Source organism: Malaclemys terrapin, chromosome 2 (genome assembly GCF_027887155.1).
Source record: "Malaclemys terrapin pileata isolate rMalTer1 chromosome 2, rMalTer1.hap1, whole genome shotgun sequence".
NCBI classification, from domain to species: domain Eukaryota; kingdom Metazoa; phylum Chordata; order Testudines; family Emydidae; genus Malaclemys; species Malaclemys terrapin.
The window spans coordinates 70,992,662-71,014,136 of NC_071506.1; the positions used below are offsets into that span (position 1 = coordinate 70,992,662).

Here is a 21,475-nt window from a genome sequence, read left to right on the forward strand (position 1 = left end):
CACATGTAAATCACGTATAGCAATTGAATGTGCAAATGACTAATTAAGTAAGTAGCTACCTAAGCTAAGAATGCAAATACCAGTTTCCAGGGGTAAACAAATTTTTTGGAAATTAATCATAGGGGTACACACTTCAGATTTTGGCTCTATATTATGAAGTGTTCTACTGTAGATATATAAACTAAAATACACTCACAACAGCAATTGCAACACTCCCTTTCATTAATGCAACACATAATGACAATGGGCCTCATTTGGCCTCCAATTTTGTACATGGAAACAATCAAAGGTGTATATGTCAGGATTTTACAATCATTAGACAACTAATTTCCAGACTGTGCCTACAAATGCTATAGAACAGGCTTATTATTTAAGGATGCAAAATTGGACACTATATTTTTAAATATTAGTCTCTATAAATCAGTTCTATTTTGTTTTATACAATATACCCTCAAAAGACTTAGCTGTACTTTTTAATCCCATTTAGTCTCATTCAGTACTTTGAATTATTAAAGCATGCTTCTATACAGCTTTTGAAGACAAAATAAAATATAGAATTATTCTCAGTTGCAGTTAAGATTCCTTTTAAGTTAACGTTATTTGTCCACTTGGTACCATAAGTGGTACTGCTACCAACTTAAACCTAATTAGTGCTAGATACATCTGTCCTGTGGGTCCTTCCTGTCAAGGATAAAAGTAATTGGTAGCTTGGGCACCTGGGATGTGCATTAATTTGACAACACATTGCTTCTTCCCATATGAAATTGAGAGAGATTGCATTCCTGTCAAGTGACACTCTGTCCATATTGCTAGCAGTAGTCTGGAACTGACTAGGATCAAAATTTGGTTCCTACTCAATTTCACACTGCTACCAATCTCATAGGAATGCCTTACTGTAAAGAATTATGATCTGAGTCAATTTCCTTTGTCAACTGGTAGGGCTTTATAAGTACAATGGAGACTGAAGAACAAAGGGGGATAAAGGAACAGAGAGAAAAATCACTACTAATAAAATAACCAATCTTGGCAAACTAATATCCTATGCACTGTTAACAGACTACAGTCTATTTTCTTAGTGCTGAGTGATCAATTACAAGATCTTGCCTTTTGTTTATGTGCTGGACTACATGGCTACACCAACAGTGCCCAGTTCTTTGAACTAGCCACCACTATTCAACTTCAATGCTCTAGCCACATAATAAATTATCATTGTTACACAGAATTGATATTTTAAATTTCCCATCCATGAACCCAGTGAAGTACCTGTTTGGTATCTGTGCTGTTAGTAGGATTGGTGATAGGAGAACTTTAATACATACTGGATCAATTCATCTGGATATCCAGAGTGCACATTAAGTCAGTACAAATGAAAGAAATGATAGTCTTCTTTTGTATGTGTCATCATAAGTTAAGGTTAACATAGACAGAGTTTATTATTTCAGGAACAATGAAGTCTTGTACTATGTGGTTAAGTACGTGGCACGAAAAACTTAAAAGTATTTGCTATGCTACTTATTACTCATAATGTATTCTCCTCTTTTGATGAAGTAATGTGTTTTTTAAAATAACAGATGACCGTCACAATGGGTTTTGTTCACATGCATCTAATGGGCCATTATGGATCCTTTTCTTACTTTATACAATGCTGCTGGAACAATTAGCAGCATTCACAATTTATTATCATTTTCTACAGGAATGAATTCTTCTTCTGACAAATGTACGTTTTCTACTGCTATTGGAAAGAGCAGTAAATGCTCTGGAGTACAAACAGCACTTTTGCACAGGAAGATATTGCATTATATACACAAAGTACAAATGCACACATGTATATGAGTAATTGTAAATGTGTATATGCACACGTGTATGTGTATAACATTCTTTTGTGTGTGCATATAAACACACACAAATGGAGAGATACAATTCGATATATAATGCTCTGTATACACACCCACACACCCCGTTTCCACCTGTTAGCAGTCCACCAGGTCTGCAGCAACAACATGGGAAGAGAGTGGCTAGAACTTAGTTCAATTGGGGAAAGGCCCTCTCGCTCCCATGTATACCAAGGATGCCAGCCAATACAATGTAGTTTTTTTGCACAAGTGACTATGTTGGTGCAGTTTTGTATTTTTGGCAAGTTATCAAAGGGCAGTAGTCGATATAAAGAGGGGTGAGAATGGCCTATATGTTTCTCCGCCAGGGGCTGGTGGAAGGGTCTCAGCCCTATGCCAGAAGTTTGCCTATCTGGCAGCCCCAGGCCAACAGGATAGCTGGTAGCCAGCATCAAAGCTGTCCTCTAGAGTCCGGGGTAGTCAGATGAAATCAGTGACCTGCACAGCCATATAAACCCCATATTATAAAAAGGGCCAACACTGAATATATCCTGTTTGGCTAGTCAAGGGGCAGAAGTAGTTGATACGATGTAAAGACAGGTATTGATGTTCTGTGCCTACAGAAAACATGATGGATGGAGAACACAGTGAAGGATTTGAGCTTAGATTGTGAACTCTTCCACACAAGTGAAAAATGGGTGTAATGCAGTCCAGGTGGTAGTAAGAGGAGCAGATGAGGAAAATGGTGATTGAAATTTTTAGAGTAAATGACAGCTGAATGAGTCCAAGTTAAAACATGTGCTCTGTTTTTGATATCAGCATATGTACCTCAACAAGGAGACAATGAAGAGAGAGTTTCCACCAAGGCTAACAGGCACTAGCAGACACAGCAACACCAGAAGAGCTGATATTGGTATGTAGAGATCTGAATGCCCAGAGAGGCAAAAACCAAAGGGAGTATGAAATGTGCTTAGGAAATATCAGTCTAGGCACCATGAATGAAAAGGTAAAGTGTTACTAGACACAGATTCATAGAATCATTGGACTAGAAGGGACCTCGAGAGGTCATCTAGTCCAGTCCCCTATACTTATGGCAGGACTAAGTATTATCTAGACCATCCCTGACAGGTGTTTGTCCAACCTGCTCTGAAAAATCTCCAATGATAGAGACTCCACAATCTCCCTAGGCAATTTATTTCAGTGCTTAATTACCCTGACAGTTAGGAAATTTTTCCTAATGTCCAACCTACACCTCCACTGCTGCAATTTAAGCCCATTGCTTCTTGTCCTATCCTCAGAGGTTAAGAAAAACAATTTTTCTTCCTCCTCCTCCTAACAACATTTTACATACTTGAAAACTATTATTGTCTCCCCTCTCACTCTTCTCTTTTCCAGACTAAACACACATTTTTTTCAAATCTTCCCTCACAGGTCATGTTTTCTAGACCTTTAATCATTTTTGCCACTCTTCTCTGGATTCTCCAGACAAGTGTATTACCAATCAATGGATGATAGCCAATACATGGTTCCAAAAGGAAGAGTCATTTGGTCATCAGTGGTGCACACCGAAGCTAGATTGATGATATTGCTGAGGAAATTTCAGTAGTGTCAAGTTATGGACTGAAAACTGATACCTAGTGAGATGGTAGCACAAACTTCTCAACAAAGATTGTAAATAAAGCCTTGGACAAGGAGGGAAAGACACAAGATTAAAGTATGGGAAGTTAAGGGGAAATGCAGCGGAGAAATTTGCTGAAGTAGTACAGGATAAGTACCAGGAAACAGACATGACAAACGCATAGACTTGGGGATGTGAAAAGTCAGGTGTAAGCTAGAGCGGCGATGACTCTGCTGTAACTTAAGTCAGGGCATGCACTGACTCCCAGATAGCCAAAGAGTATGAGCATAAAAGGTGGTTTACAATCACCTTTGCATCCCCACCCCCAAACTATGCTGAACATAGTTCAACCACAGCTCAGGATATAGTCCAAGGAGTCTAAGGATGAAGCTTTATGTCTTAAGGATATGCTGCTCACCTTTATCATATTTAAACTTAGGAAAAGGCAAAGACACTTTACATTATTTTAAACATAATCCAAGCTGATGTACTGTAAAATTATGTCAGTAATATTGCATTGTTGAAAAGGTCTTCTGCTCTGTCTTGGAGATGGTGTTTTGGAGATTATGGGAAACATGCACTGTGTAATTCATAGAGAATAGGGTCAGTGCATTAGTCACTTAAGAATGGAAAAAATCTATTTTGTTCCCTTTTGTAACATGGGTATGAAACGGGGGGGGGGGGGGGGGGGGAGAGTGGGAAGGGGGAGATGAGCTGAACTCTGAATCCATTAATTTCTGATGGGCCATGCTTGTCATTAGGAAAATAAATCTGAAAAAAGTTAAATATAAATTATAAGTGAAACCCATCTAAATATTTAAGAAATTTTGAAGTTAATCATTTATAAATAGGGTTGCCAGGCATCTGGTTTTTGAGTGGAATGCCTGGTCGAAAAGGGATCCTGGCAGTTCTGATCAGCACTGCTGACCATGCTGCTAAAGTCTGGTTGTAGCACAGCAGGGCTAAGGCAGGCTCCTTGCCTACGCTGGCTCTGTGTGGCTCCCAGAAGCGATCGCCATGTCTGGCTCTTAGCCAGGAGGCTCTGTGCGCTGCCCCTGCCCCAAGCGCCAGTGCCAACTCCGCAACTCTCATTGGCTAGGAACCGTGGCCAGTGGGAGCTGCTGGGGAGACACCTGCGGGCTCAAACAGTACGCAGAGCCCCTGTCCCCTCCACCTAAGAGACGGACATGCTGGCTGCTTTTGGGAGTCGCCTGAGGTAAGCGCTGCCTGACCAGAGCCTCACCCCAAACCCCCTGGCCCAAGTCGGCACCCACTCCCTTACCCTAACTCCCTCCCAGAGACCCTCACCCCAACCCCCAGCTCCAGCCCTGAGCCCTCTCCCACACTCTGAGCCCCTTGGCCCCAGCCAGGAGCCCCTGCCTGCACCCCAAAGTCCTCATCCCCAGCCCCAGCCCAGAACCCGCACCCCCAGCCGGAGCCCTCACCCCCTCCCGCATCCTAACCCCATGCCCCAGCCTGGTGAAAATGAATAAGGGTAAGGGAGAGCGAGCGACAGGAGGAGGGGGGATGGAGTGAGGAGAGGCAGGGCCCTGGGGAAGGGGCATGGAAAGAGGTGGGGCAAGGATGTTCAGTTTTATGTGATTAGAAAGTTGGTGACCCTATTCAGAAAGATCCACGGTGCCAAAATGAGCTACACTGAAAGTATATAGAAGTGTATCCAGATCATTTACTGTACATCAAAAACCCAAAATGTTCAGTTGGGATTACGTTCACTGAACGGAAAACAAAAGCAAATTTAACCTATAAACTCTTAGCATGTGGTTGTACAGTGCCCAGCACAATGAAGCCCTGATCTCAACTAGGCCCTCTATATGCAGCAGAAATACCAATTAATGACAATAACTAGTGGCCATTAAAGAGATGCAGAACTTGATGTAACCTTTTGCAATTTTGCAGAAGCAAGGGAAACCTTCCACAAACACACACACTGACAGCAGCAGCTGAGGAACTGAAACTGAAAGTAAAATGTTTGCCTTACACTCTTGAACTTTGATGTATGTCTGTCCACACCGCAATTACACATTTGGGCTTAGGCTGCAACCTGAGCTCTGGGACCCTCCCACCTCCCAGGACCCAGCCCAAGTCTGAACATCTAAATGACAATTAAACAGCTCCTTAGTCCAAGCCCTGTGAGCCCGAATCAGCTGGCACAGGCCAGGTACGGGTTTTTAATTGTACACTAGACATATCCTAAGAGGCTACAGAAAGGAAAAGGAGCCTTTAGGACTTCAGTGGTCCATCTAAATTAGATGCCTAAGACTAAGAAGGCCTGTAGCAAAAGTGGAGATGTTAACTGGCTGGTAGTCTGACAGATGTTCCTGGACAGCTAAGAGGAAGGAGTCCTGCACAGGTCTTTTGAGTTCTGTTTAACTTCATTTTAATAGAAGAAAGAAAGAAAGAAAGAAAGAAAAAGAAGTTCAGTAACAGCATTCTGTGTGATATCATACATCTTAAATAATGTTAATGAAGTAGCTTAAATAAGCTTTCAAACTTTCCTCAAGGAAGGTGCAAATGACAGATATGCTGTGAGTACAGATATGAACCATCTGAATTAGCTTCACATATGCCAGTGGCACCATAAACATTTTTACACAATATGCATACTGACTATTTCAGTTGGCACTTCTTGTGAATTTGTCCACATAAACCACTAAGCAGGTGGCCTTTTCACCACTGCTATGTCATTACAGTGAACAAGTGAGCATGTGATAGAATTTAATCTTAATTAAACACTTGCTAAGATCATTAAGAAGCTATATATTGTAGGGTTCCATTACACTGTAAATCTTGAATGATAAAGAATGTCTCTTGCTCTTGAACTTTAGATCTAGAGACTGCTTTAGAAGAACAAATACTTCTTTGAGTTATAACTTTCCTATATCAAAGGGGCAAGAGAATTATATCCTTCCTTATTTATCTTTTAGGGCCATCAAAATGCTACTTGGTGGTTTACAAAACTGTTTGGGTAGTGTGACAAAGTTCCTCTTCTATCTTGGTGGGTCCTGCGCTTATTGGCGGATTTTCTTGCCTCAGAGATTCACCATGTGGGTTAGGGGAACAGCCCAGAGACCTTCTCCTCTAGAAGAACCCACAGTCCAGGTCAGTTGGGAGGTTTGGGGGGAACCTGGGTCCGCCCTCTACTCCAGGTTCCAGCCCAGGGCCCTGTGGACTGCAGCTGTCTATAGTGCCTCCTGTAACAGCTGCATGACAGCTACAACTCCCTGGGATACTTCCCCATGGCCTCCTCCAAACACCTTCCTTAGTCTCACCACAGGACCTTCCTCCTGGTGTCTGATAATGCTTGTGCCCCTCAGTCCTCCAGCAACACACCCTCTCAGCTCCTTGCACCTCTTACTCCCAGCTACTCATACTCATACCACAAACTGAAGTGAGCTCCTTTGTAAAACCCAGGTGCCCTGATTAGCCTGCTTTAATTGATTCTAGCAGCTTCTTCTTAATTGGCTCCAGGTGTCCTAATTAGCCTGCCTGCCTTAACTGGTTCTAGCAGGTTCCTGATTACTCTAGTGCAGCCCTTGCTCTGGTCACTCAGGGAACAGAAAACTACTCATCCAGTGACCAGTATATTTGCCCTCTACCAGACTCCTGTACCTCACTGGTCTGGGTCTGTCACAGTAGGTAATTAATATTTTTCTGTAGGTTGGAAGAATTTGATTTAACTAGCGAGTCTTAATGTCTGTTCATTCAAATCAACATAGCTTGTTTGTAGAACAACATAAACTGTCAAAAAGACAAACTGCTGTTGGCTCTGTTTTTCAGCTGTCAGCTAGGGAATGAATGAGAGAAAGCAGGAGAGATTTAAGAGACAGAAATGATATGATTTATATCAACACTGTTTGAATCACTTCACACTATGGATTTATTTTAAATAACACAATTTAAATAGGTTTCATATTTATGTAAGTTTTTGCACAGATTCAGAAAAATGTTTTCTAGATATTTTTATTGAAATATGACGTGATCAAGTTTAAATAGGGTTGATACAGATTAAAGTCTATATCACTGAGTTAGGGCTACAAATGAAACATTACTGCTCATTAAATGATACTAGACAATGTAGCAATCCATGGAGATTTTTTATGCTTTTTTGGCTTGGAAGTGTAAATTTACACAGAGACTTGCTTACACGTAAACACACATATAAGTATCGCTAGTGACTTTCTTCTTTGTCACATTTGTGAAATTTAGTCCATTATTTGGTCATCATACTGAATAAAATTTTGTTAATCTATAAAAAAATCAAGTAATTAAACAAAGGGAAGTGTGATAATTGGAGATGCAGGTTGTAAGGAGACAAAAAAATTAAAATGCTGCTATCTTGTTTAAATAATTTAACTGTCAACACAACTGCATAAGTGTCCTCTAATGAACTGGAGAACTAGTCATCATACTGGTCCAGACTCTCAAACCCTTACTCACACTGATGTGAAGTTATTCCATGAATAGTCCCATTGATTTCAATAGGACTATTTGCTTGACTGACTACTCACCATTGTGAGTAAGGGGTGAATAATCTGGCTTGTTAATAGAATATCAGCATTTGAAGGGAACCTAGGGAGGTCATCTAGTCCAACCCCCTGTTCAAAGCAGGACCAATCCCCAGACAGATTTTTGCCCCAGATCCCTAAATAGCCCCCTCAAGGATTGAATTTACAACCCTGGGTTTAGCAGGCCAATGCTCAAACCACTGAGCTATCTCTCCCTCCCCTGTTAGATGTAATGGAAGGATTTCACAATTTCATGGTGACTGTGGGCTCTAAAGTATTTTTCACATTTTAAAGAGGCAGATTAGTAGGGCAGAAATGAGGAGTTACAGGTTCCCTATGCACCAGAATATGAAGAGGACTTCCCAAGTGTGCTGAAAAGAAGACACCTCAGTAGAATGAAGGGAAAGGGACAACATGTGCTCTAAAAAACATTAATGTGCCTCAAATTAAAACCCAAACTTGCCATGAGAACTACTGTGTATTTGTACCAATAGATTATTAAATATGAAATCTGTAAGAGTTGACAAACTTGTTTAGAAATTGCTAATCAGACTCTTATAGAGCCAGTTTACTTCAAGAAAGATTACTGGGCATATTCATTAAGAGCAGTACAGTGAGCTAGTAAGGTGAAGTTGAAGTTCTGGGGGGGGGGGGGGGGGAGGAAAACACCTTAAACTCAGGGCTGGGTCAGCAAACTTGTAGGAATATTGAAATTCAGCAACAATTATACCTAGAGATTTGGTTGTTTTATCTACACAAGTGTAACATACATTTTTGCCCCACACAATGACTTTTTGGGGAGGCCTATTTACACCTTGTGTAACTCCAATTATATGATGGGCTTGTCATACTATATGAAGATAGGGCAGAATTTGGCCCTTTTTTCTGCAGCTAAGGTTTGACTTCACATAATTCTTGATTCTTGCCGGACATACATTATTAAGTTTTCTATGTAGATCCCACACTAATTTCCTAATCCGTACACTGTGTCATCAACGATCTTGTTTTCTGAGCTTGCTAACAAATATATACAATTTTTTTTTCTGTTGGCTGTTTCTCATCAGTTTTTATTACATATTATTTATATATATAGCACTAACAGCATGGGATTAGTTACGAAATTTTACCATTGGCAAAGTTGCAAATGGATAGGAAATTCATAAGCAAAGATATGCATTGAAATTCACCAGTTATTTATTTATATCTATCTATCTATCTATCTGTGGTCCTGAGGCATAGTACAAATCTTGATGCAAGAAGAAAATCAGTCATCTCAAATGGACTGAAACTCTCAAATGGACTCAAGTGCCTGTGATAGGTTCTCTTGTGAAAGGTTCTCATAACTCTTGTCTGACATTGAATTTAATTTCTTTTTGAAATAATCTTTTAATTAAAAATGAACAAAAGTCAAGTATTGTTTAAATTCTTAATATCCTTGTGCCAAAATAAAATAAAAATATATTGAAAAAAGTATTTTTCCTCACTGCAGTGTTCATTAATGAACATGTCTAGTGGCAGTTGGAGCAGTACAAGGAATTTTGTAAAAATCCTAATTTAAAAAAATTACAATTTACATTTTTATAGGACAGGGTTTTTTTTAATTTAGTTTCATTCACATTGCTGTCCTGAATACTAATCTCTGCTTTGCATTGTTTCCATCTGCATCCTTCCTGGCTAGCCAAAGCTCATTTGAACCCTCCAGCAAAATGAATTTTATTACTAGGCAGAGATATAATAGTTTAATTAAAACATCTTTGCAAAATTATCCTGAAAAATTATAAACACTGGCTCAAAACTCAGTCACCTGCTCTCACCATAATAATTAAAAGCTGAGCAGGCACTCAACTCATGAAATTTAGCCTCTTTTCAGCCTGGGAAATGTCTGTGAATAGATTGTGATTATTCATTATTCAAATTCACTTGACACATTTTTAATGAGATTCAACGCCATCTTTAATCCTATGGATATATTGGGAACAGTTCCCTTGGTGTATCTGAGCTTGTATCAGCTAGCTGGAGATGAGTCACACAAGCTACATGATATTCTTTGTGTTCTCTGATTGGATGAACATCTCTCTGATCAGGTGGAAGTTCTGGAACTCTAAATCTCTCAATAATTTAGGGAGAAGGCGCAGATAAATAGAATTATGGAATTTCAGAAATCTCACTCTCTCATCCACTCAGGCCTTTCTCAAGGGATTCTTCCTAGAATAATTTGGCTCCTGTAAAATGAATTTTCTGGGTGCAGAGCTTACAGCCAATATTTTCTCACTACATTCATGCAAAGACATTTTCTGTATATTTGCAGTTCTAGTTGTGAAGGGTACTGTCAGATTATTGTCTAACTCATTTAACTGCCTAGGTCACATGCCAGGGCATGGAAAATTTCTTAGGATACTGGTCTCCTTCTGGTGTTAAGCAGTGTTTCATCCAGACCCAATACACCAAGAGCACTACATTTACTAGTTGGCAATTTTCTGTCATTCTCCCCCAGCCATTGTTACAAAATGTGTGTGTGCCTGTTCATAGTTGTAGCAGCAAAGGTAGTGGCACCCTGTCTTTTGGCTGCACCTAGCAATCTTTTATGCTTTATGGTCCAGATATCGGCTTGGGCCCTAGCACTGCAGCTTTGGGACTGCATAAGCTGAAGATCTCTGAATAATAGCAGGGCTAGCAAGTGAACCTGCAGCCATATACATCCCAGCTTCAGTCAAGGTTAGAAAATCAAGCAGGTTGTGTGGCAGTTCCACCTGCCAACATCTGTCCAGGTCTACTGGCCCTTTTTCTGGGCCTATTCTTTCTACCATCTGGCTCAGGCGCACTGACAACTGCCACGCAGAGATAAGCAAATCAGTTCACCTTGGCCACACTTATAGAGAGCAGGAAGAGCCTTTCCATCACCTTCCTGCTTTGGGCCCTCACTTTTCCTTTGCTACTTCTGCCCCCATTCCCAGCCACTATGTGAGGAGTTAACCCTTTGCCTAGTGACTCTTACTTCCTAGTCTGTGCTTTCCTTTCTTCCTTTGCATGTGGCCCGATGGCGGGGGTGGGGTTGGGAGGGACACAGGTTCACATATAATTTACAGTGCCACACTTGGATATGGACATGTGCTTGGCTTTAAAATTCCCCACCAAACTGTATCCCCACATTCCTGTCAAAACACTGGTCAAAGAGGAAATGGTAAAGACAACAGAATGCTGTGGCTATTGTTGCAGGACCACTCTTTGCCTCATCCAGACTCTCCTTATTGTTGCTAGGGCTATTGTTTTGGAGCTCATTATTCCCCTCTGATTCTCTCTCTACTCCCCTCACCTACCTCCTCTCCTCACACTCCCAAACCCACAAAGCAATTACGAACAGAATGTACAAATGCTCATACAAAGCACGTTTAAAACTCATTATCTCTGAGTCTTAACATTTTTTTGTGAGGATCCATGTGAGCAAAACTCAACTGGTTTAATGTGCATGGAATTGAACACAAAAGTACATTCACTCCTTAATTCAAGCAAACAGTCAAGGAAAGATACTCCTAGTATTTTGTGCATCTCTATGAGAACTTGATCCAAAGTGCACTGAAGTCAATCCAAAGACTCCGACTGACTTCAATGGGCTTTGGATCAGGCCAATAATAATCATAATGTGAAAATTTATGATAAGGTAACAGCTTGTCTGTCAAAACAAATTAATCGCCTCAGGTGACTGAGTGAGTAGATTTTTTTTAAGGCTGTGTGGGAATATTAGAAGGCATACAGACAGTGGCTGAATCCAATGGCTGCTGTCTGCTCCTTTCTAGGTGGCTGATGTACCTGTGTTATCCTGATGGGAAAGCCAGAAGAGGTACACTTTGATCAAGATATTTGAGAGATGACCTTTTGCATTATAAAATTACAAACACTACACATGTAAATATGAAATAATAAATATTTGAAATTGCAATAATAATCATACTTTCTACTAGTGCAATGGGAGATGGGGAACGATGGGTTCTCTTTGAGGAATTCCTGTGCCACTAAGGATTCCTACAGGATGATTTCTCTTTAAAATTTGATGGAAACCAGGCAACACCAGGAGAATGACATCAACCTGAATCCATTTGGGCTCTCCTGTTAAATTATAGTATGAGGATTTGACACTTGACCAGGGTTGACACTGGCTTCTCTGTAACAACTGCATTACAGATTGCAACATCCCATATCATTCAGAAACAACCCCCCAGGATTACAATAAAGTATAAGGGATTTGACATATGATGGCCTACCAAAATACTAAAAGAACACATTTCAAGGATGGCTTAACTCTCCATCTCAAAACATAATACTTGGAAGAAGAATATTAATACCATATTGGATGCAGGTCTCAGACCTTTACCTTTGTGGCAGCATCAAAACATACAAAGCCCATGCCAAAGTCAATGGTAAGCCCCATAAGATGACTCTCCAAAACACAGGCATATGTCTTGCACTGCAAAAATCAGAAAACACAGTTACTATACTAAGTAGCACTGCACTTGTCTGTTAGTTCCAGTAAGTTCTCTTTGTTTGCTCCAATGCACACATCTCAAAATTATTGTCAGAGAAAGGATTGTGTATATGTATTAGGTCAATTTCATCCCTGATGTAGTTCAAATTAGTGGATTTACACCAGAAAGGAAATTGTGCCAATACAATAGAAAGAGCCTTTCATTTCATTTAAAAAAAAAAACACACAACAACCATAATTCAACAGTAATTGTAATGGATTACTGTAGCAACTGATAAAAAGAAAGTCTCATTTTATAGCTAGATTTTTTAAATGATTTTAGAAGATAACACAGAGTACCATCACTATACCTTCTTATATCCAGATTTAGAATAAATAACTGTGTTTGCAAAGAAATTCTGTTTGAGATACTGTTTGCTTTTTTGTTATCTGCTCAACCTCAGTGGTACAATATCGTGAAAAATAATTTATGCAATCAAAAGAGAACTTTCAGTGTCGACTAACAGACAATATGTAGCTCTAACCATAAGCTTCTATGGGAAAACCTTGACATTTTAAATGGCATTCATTCTTCGGTTTCTTTTTTTAAGAACATGACATTTTGATATACGACATAAGAAATCAATTAGTGACATTTTCTTGATCAAACTGAGCTCTCTACTTCAAAGCATGCTTTAGGTTCGTAATGGCAAGCTTGCATTGTTCAACACAAATTCTGATTTTCCTTGTCAAAGATATTTAATTATGTCAAAATCTAATGCACCAAAGTGCTTTAAAAGACCATGTTTCACACAGCTGCATCACAAGGGAAATGTTTATGGGAATTTTATTTTTCAGATTAAAGTCAGAGACAATTAAATTCCCCAATATCTTTGAGCTGAAGACCCTAAGCAAGAGCACAGATTGCAGGATTTTTCATTTTCATCCAGTTCATGGATGTTAATACAATCTGCACACTGTGTCACAGGACTGAATATTAATTATTAATATTGACATAAGTTGGTTATTGTTGTATTGTCTTTATGAAGATACTTATTTCTATGGAACTGTGACTATCAATGAATAATAAATAAATAGCATTTATTAACATTTATCTTTATCAAGAAACAACCCACCAAAAACACTATTTTATTTTTCTCATGGTGCTGGATTCAGAGCTACCCCAGGTGTGGACACCATAGGTGAGTTCCTGGCCCCACTGAAGTTAATTGGAACATCTTCTAAGACTTTTGTCCCGAAGTGTAAAAGCAGGGGAGTTGTGGTGTTCAGAGCTTCCAAAAGCAAGGCCATGTTTAGTTAGTGCCTGAATATGGATTTAAGGGTTTACTTTGAGAAACCCTGGTTTGGAAATGTTGACCTTATTGTCTCCTTAAATACAGAAACTTAGGATAGAATTTTCAAAAGTGATCAGTGTTGGCCTAACTCTGAAGACAATGGGAGTTTTATCATTTACTTCAGTAGGAACAGAGTTAGGCTGACGCTGAGTGTTTTTGAAAATCTTACCTTTAATATTTTAGTGGTTATGTGTGTCCTGGTGTATTATTGCATCTTTAAACAATTTGCACTGAAATATGTTATATAGCAGGAAACCTGACAATGACAAACACAGAGTAATTTTCATAGTACAAACACAATAAAAGTCAAGAGCTAGGGTATTTGATGGTTGTGGAAAATATGAATTGCAGATATTCATATCACATCTTTTGACATTTTTGTTACTGTAAATGCCATTGATTCACATGAACGAAGTGTTATTTCGACATTAACATTGCACCATATAAGGGGCACCCTAAATAAATAAACACACACACACACACACTCTTATTTATTTACAGCTACAAACGGGATGGCTTTACTCTTTGAAACACACTTAAATGGGCAGCCCCCTGAATACAACGACCACAAACTACATCTTCTTTGTGGAAAAGTTATTCTGCTCTAAAAAGATGAACCGTGAACACCTGCTTCTTAAATTGCAGGAAACATTTATTACTTGATATACTATTCTAGGATTTGAACACTGACTTTTTGAAAACTTTAAGATAAGTATATTTTGTGGTACTGAAATAATTGCATCTTGTTTTGTTAATATGCTAACTGATATATAGGTGCACTACTTTTCTCTCCAGGATGGAATATGGTGACAGCTGCATCAAGGCACATACCATAGCTGTTAGATAACTTGTACAAGCACATCACATAATTCAAGTTTTTCAGCTTCAAATATGCAGACCGCTAGCACCTAAACTAAAGTAACATCTCCATTAGTTGTCATTAGGGCAGATATGAAATTTTTATGCCAGCCTCTAGACAGAGTGAGAGAAATGATAGAATAGTCTAGTTCATTCCAGTAGGGAGAAGTTGTACACACACACTTCAGCCATTCAACCATGAAAAATGTGAACTGCAATTTATTTTGATGTGATCCCATTCATTAAAAAGGTTAACTAATGCTATGTTAGAAAACTCCCACTTTTATTAAAAAATCAGGGTTTCATTTTGTAGGTTTACCTTCATATTTTATTTGTTGTGTTTGCAGAAGTGAGAGGCAGTTTTCACTGCAAATGTATTGTAAAAATGCTATTATATTATAAACATTAAAACTTTTCCCCCTGGGTCAAACAAAGGGGGGAAAAAGATGATTTTAGCTTTGGCAATGTTTCATCCCACTGAGAGAAAAAATGGGTTCACATTTGTAAAATAACACATTTCACACTAGATCAGATTTATGAATTCCCAAATATTGAAAATCCCTCAGGTTTTGCACGCAAAGCAAAAATTGGTAGCTGCAGAGTTCTATTATCAACTCACTACAACATGTATAACACAACAACTGCTTTATTTACATTGCTCCAGCTAATTTAAGTAAACATGAAAACTACACTGAGGACTAAAATTTGTCCAAAAGACAATATCTCAGATTGGGAATAACAGTCTGCTCTAACCGAACTGACGTCCTATTCCAACAGCATAATCAGCAACTCCACCTACATGGAAGATCAGCCTCAATCTATCACTTCAGACTAAGGTTTCCGCTCATCATTTTTACTCCTCGAAATCCTGCAGAGGTATCTAAAACACAATTAGCAAAGTAAAAAAAAAAAAAGGGTAAAAATTATAATGGCCTTTGACCAAATGAGACTTTAAGCTCATTGGGACAGGAGCCCTCTTTTGTTCTGTGTTTGTACAGCAGCGATCACAATGTGGTCCTGATCCAGGATAACTAGGGCTCACAGGCACCGTAGTAATACAAATAATAATCATTATTATTGAATTGTTGCAGTGAGTTTGGAATATGCACTATAGGATAAAGGTAAACTAGTTAACTCTATTTATTCTGGATGTCTTCTCATATTGAATTTCTCTGCTATCTTTAATTCAGCTCCTCCTTCATGAACTTGGAGAGAATAAAATGAAGAACACTATCCAGGTGCATGGAGAATGCCGAAGTTATTACAGCTTTAAGACAAACCTTAAAGATGTACTAAAAGCTATAACAAACCTTGGAATGATTTCACATTGATTATTGGTTTCCTACACAAAAACATGCAACCTTGTAAAAAATGTATCCCACATAAACAGCCACAAAATATTTCCTCTCTCAGTCCCAGTGCATTCCCACAGTATGGAATCTTAAGCTGAGTCTATGAATAATTCAGGAGCTCAGCTCCACAAGATGACAGCCCAAAGCATTATGTTCCTCAGACCCTACGCCCTCAGTTCACACTACAGTTCCAAGGAGGTGTTTAAATTATGGAAGGCGTGATGTGCTGTGAGCTTATTGTAAGCTATTTCTGAAGCTTGGAGAACCTGAAAACACTTGGGTTATAGGTTCAATAATCAATTCAGAATTTAAAACTCAACTTTTCAAGCACAAAACTTCCATGGGGGCAAACTTTAAAATGTAATCACAAGGCAGGCTACACAATACTCATCTTCTGGAGTGAACAGCTATCATAAAAACAAGAACGATAGTAAGAAAGCACATAAAGGAAGCCCATAAAGCAAGGAATGAAACATTCAACATAAACTAGTAGGGACTTCAAGAGAGACTGTCAGCCGCATTCAGTTGATTTCAGTTAATTTGAACACTACTATAAATGCTGCAGATGTCTTGGGTTTTTCTCACACTTTAAAAAAATGCTATAAGACAACAGGGAAAAGGATTTTTTCCCCACAACTATCTATGTGACTTCTGTTTTTTCTTTAAATATCTAATTATACGCATGGATGTTCCTTATTGCTCTATAGAAAACTAATTAACTATAACATACTCTACAAAGGCACCTCTACAGTATTATAAATTGCATGACATGTTAATGGAAAACTGCTATCAACTTTATTGTTTATTTGTCTTCCTGAAACCTTAATTTTTCCTAAAGGAAGTTTGTTCTTTACTTGTATATTAGAAGCTGCAGAAGCTATGAACTTAGGTCACATTTCAACAAGGTACCTATCTGGGGCTCACGAGTAGTCCCATTGACTTTAGTGGCATTTCTCACATGCTAGAAGTGTGGCAAGTGCTTAAGTACCTTGCTGAATTGTGGTCTTAATCAGGTATATTTTTAAATAACTCTATTTGTAAAACTCTATGGACTGTATTACTTGCTGTTGTAAATTGGCATAGCTCCATTTACTTCTATGGAGCTATGTTCATTTATACCAGTAGAGAAATTGTGCCAATATATGTGTGACTATAGTAGAGTCCAGCCTACATTTGGATATTTTTAAAATGAAAAAATTAACAAAATCCTAAATTTAATTAAAATGTAAAAAATATGGATGGCTCATGTGCAGAAATATCTGCATATACCTGGGTTTGCATTCAAAGTGAATTGTATATGCAAATAAGACACTGAATGCAGTTACCCATTTGCTTGTGTATGCGACTGCATAGAGGCTTGACTTTAAATATAAATATAATTATTATTTGAAAGTGCCCATTTATAATTTTCTGATCACCCATCCATGAGACCGCATTTTTATTTGAACATAGCTCTTTCCTTGTCACCGAATGATGAGACTCATTGGCATTTTGTAGAGGCCAATCATGCCACTTCTCAACTAACACTGAAAATCTTGTATGTGTTTGATGATAAATGTGCAACAAAATTGTGGGAGGAAGGATTAAGTCACAAACTACTGAAAGAAAATTAGAGCAAACTAAATGTAATTCAGGTAATGGAATTGGCATCTTACCCATCCCCTTCTCCCCCCCCCCTTATTGGGATGTAGGAAAAAGTTCACATATAACACTAAAAGTGTACATACAAAAGATGAAACTGATTCTGTCAATTTTGGGTTTCAGTCAATTTCACAAATGATAAAATATTTTACTGTTGATAATGCAGTTTCTCACATTTGCTATAGGCAAAATGCACCCTTGGCACTTAAAAAATATTCTCAGCTCAATAAAGACAAGATATGCTGAACACAGTGGGGAAATGTGGGAATAAGACTGTTAGAAGAGGTATTATTGAGGACACTGGAGCATATTGAATACATTTGAAGTATAAAATCTAAGAAGTAGAGCCAAAAATCAGAAGTGGCACAGCAGGTACCCATATAAGAAGAGACAAAATTGAAGTAACTTGAGTGCTGATGGTTATTATAGATGTTTTGTTATATTTTCTTTTGTGGAATGCCCTGTAGTGCAGTTACAAACAGTGCCTCGGGTAATGATATGAGAAGTAAGAGGTATCATGAGTATTTCTGAATTAGGAGATTATTTTTGTTTTATTTTTTTAAAAGAGTGAAACTGCATTTACATTTTCCAGCACAGTAATGAAAGTTCAAACTATTCCTCTAAAATGTAACAGAAAGTAACATTTTTAAGTTAAAAATTGGCATTTCTGAGATTAACGGAAATAGCTATATGCATGAAAAGTGACAGCACTTCTACCAGTTTTATAAATTAACCTTTTTTCATCTCAGCTCTGATGGTTTTGAGATCAGGAGGGTGTTACCACATATAAACATTTAACATTTTGTTTAAACAATAAGTGCCAGATGTTCAAATGAGGGCACAAATGATGTATACATAGAAACTTGTCTTTGAGCACACATCAGCATGTACATATACCAAATAGGGGCGGCATCTAACACTTAGATGCCCAAATATTCTACTGATATGCAAATATGATTTTTTTTATGGGTGCAGCTGGAAGAGTAATCATGGCAACATCTTTGCAGATGTGTCCAGAGTGATGTTTTTCTGATTGCGATATCAACATTACAGCTAGGAATGGGTGAATCAGAAAGGACTTGGAACTTTTTTTTATATTTTAACACAAACTATAATGCACTATTGGTCATCTTAATTTCACAGTAAAATGCTGATTGGGCATCAAATATTATCCAGCCTGATCTAGAATCATAGCTATAGAACAGTCCACTACTAATCTCTACTCTGGTATCACATACTCCCCACTCTGGCACCTGATGATTAAAAAGAAATTGCAACAAACAAAAAATGTATGAAGAAAACAAAACAAAAGTATTAGGTTCACTTTTGCCCTCACATTAGTGCAACACCTATTAACTACAATGAGAGTTTAATCCTTGTAAGTGAGGTCAGAATTGGGTCCTTTATATCACCTGATTGGACAGCATTGTTGTACAAACAGCTGTGTTACCTCCCCACTGTTTAAAGACTCTCTCTCCTGTTTTTCTTCTGTCCCTACTTTGCTCATTGCCTTTTGTCATTATTTATTGAGTTACGTATCCATGGTAATTAAAAGCAGAAATTTGATGTGGGTAAGAATGTCCTATGAGCCTTTGATTACAAACTCCATAGGAAAGGTGACAGTGTCTTCTTGTACTTAGATTTGAGTAATATAGAGAAACAGTAGATAGACATATAATCAAAACACCAGGAACAACTAGGACACTGTATAGTTACTATAATAACAACATGCGTAATCCATTAGAAGGTTAGATGTTTCCATCTCATTTGGCTTTTTTTCTTATTAATTTCCATCCCTGACAAACACTTATTAACGTTCCAAAACACAGGCATTATGGCAGCTGTCTCACCTGAATTCGTTCAACTTCTAAAAAAGTTGCTGTTTGGAAGGCTTTTTCCCACAGGGTTAGGTCACACTCTAACTCCACAGAAAAGTAGAGGTCCTCTCCAGATTCAGATTGGACACCGAAGCAGTGTTTCCGACGATCCAACAGATCACTGTCCTGATGAAAACCTGAAGTTATATAATCTGGCATACATAATTAATATTTCTTACTGTAAATATCTATGCCTCAAATTTAACATTATAATTGGGCATTGCTAACTTTATACATACTGCATTAGTAGGTGAAAGTTCAGGAATTGCAAAGGAAGGCTTGGGCCTAAATGTTGACATCTGAAGGAATTTGAAACAAGACGTTATGTTGAGAGCTGTGCATTTTATCAACATACTGTACTAGGATTTACAGAAAACCACAAGCATAGCTTTCAACATCTTAACAAGCCATTTCTCATAAAGGGTACAATAGATTTTTTCTTTTTTAGTAATGAAGCATCTATAAAATATGTCTTCTATTTATCCACAGAAGAGGTCAAGCACAAAGTAAGATGTGACTCTTTAAACTACTCTTCCAACCCCACCAATGTACCCCACTGTACCCCACCAATGGAGCGAGAGAATACTTCAGTGTAAATAGTAATTCTGTCCTTGCCTCTCTACTGAGACCACCAGGAAAGAGTCCATATTTGTGCTAGTTTACTAAATCCAGTATTAAAAGGTATACACTGTTACAGCCAGCCAGAAGAGATTTTTGTTCATCCCAATAGCAGAATTGCTCTCTTTAGAATTGTTTGTCCATAATTTAAGATCCAGGGAGAGCAGATTACATAAACTACCAAGACAGACATTTGATATCAGACTGTAGAAAAATATAGCATTAAATAGCTGACAGGATTTATAATTGAGAAACTTGCAATGAAATCCACCATTAAAAAATTTTATATGTATTTTTTAAACAGCACTTTGAAAAACAGGAACATTGTGGGTTAAAATTCTGGCACACAGTTTACACAAACACACTTGTGAAAACAAGAAAAGAAGCACTCAGAAGGATCACAGTGCAACAAATTCATTGTCACAAATGACAGGCAACAAGGTCACCACCTAAACTGAGCACATATGGCATCAGGGATAAAAATAAATGCTTTTGGCTCTCAAGGCGAGTGGTCATATCTTAAATTGGACCAACTTCTGCTGGTAGGAGAGACAAGCTTTTGAGCTTAGACAGAGCTCTTCCTCCACCAGCTGAATTAAAGGGAAGTCTCATTAGTGTCTGTACCCACTGTACACCAGATATTAGAGAGTGACTTAGTGTGTGATTCAAAACCTACTGAAGTCACAAGGAGTCTTTCCATTTACATCAGATAGCAATAGATCAGGCCCATAAACACAGACATTTGAACTACAACCACGCAGGGAGTAGGTACTCAGATACCATGGAAATGTGATGGCAGTTGTGAACTGCATACATTCTCGGAGGCTCAGATCCTCAACTGGTGTAAATCAGCATAGCTCTTTAAAAGACAATGGAGTCATGATGACTTACATCAGCATAGGATCTGGTTCTCTGCATGTAAGAGAGCACAGTGTGAAAATACAGTGTACAAAATACAACATTCGTGCATGCACATTTACAAACTATACATAGATCTTCCACATACTAGACTATTTAGGATGTTTCAAACTTCTCATGGAATAACATTCGCCTGAATTGACATATTTATGTAGGACTTGTAAGATTGATTATCTACCCAAACTATCATGGTAATATATGGTTAGAGCCTGAGAACTGAACACAACATGTGACAAAAAGATCAATTATTACTTTGGGACAGAATCACTTTCCCGTTCCTTTGCTTTTGCACCATTCAGGAAGTGTAAAAAGTGAGAAGCCCACCAGTCAGTCCCTTTGTGGGATGTCCCCTGGCCTGGAGGGTCTCCCAAGAGGGTGTAGAGCTGACATAGCTGGCTTCCTCTACCCTCTGGTATGGGGG

General features: G+C 38.4%; 1 protein-coding gene across 2 annotated transcripts in view; it reads right to left on the bottom strand.

Annotated features, from left to right (window-relative positions):
* Positions 1 to 21,475, bottom strand: part of SNTG1 (syntrophin gamma 1) — a 557,992-nt gene that overhangs the window by 31,211 nt on the left and 505,306 nt on the right. For both annotated transcript variants that reach the window (XM_054017063.1, XM_054017062.1), the window contains exons 15-16: positions 19,492 to 19,644; positions 12,346 to 12,438 (exon numbers count right to left, since the gene is read on the bottom strand). In XM_054017063.1, the coding sequence (XP_053873038.1) occupies positions 12,346 to 12,438; positions 19,492 to 19,644 (246 nt within the window). The remainder of the gene's footprint in view (positions 1 to 12,345; positions 12,439 to 19,491; positions 19,645 to 21,475) is intronic.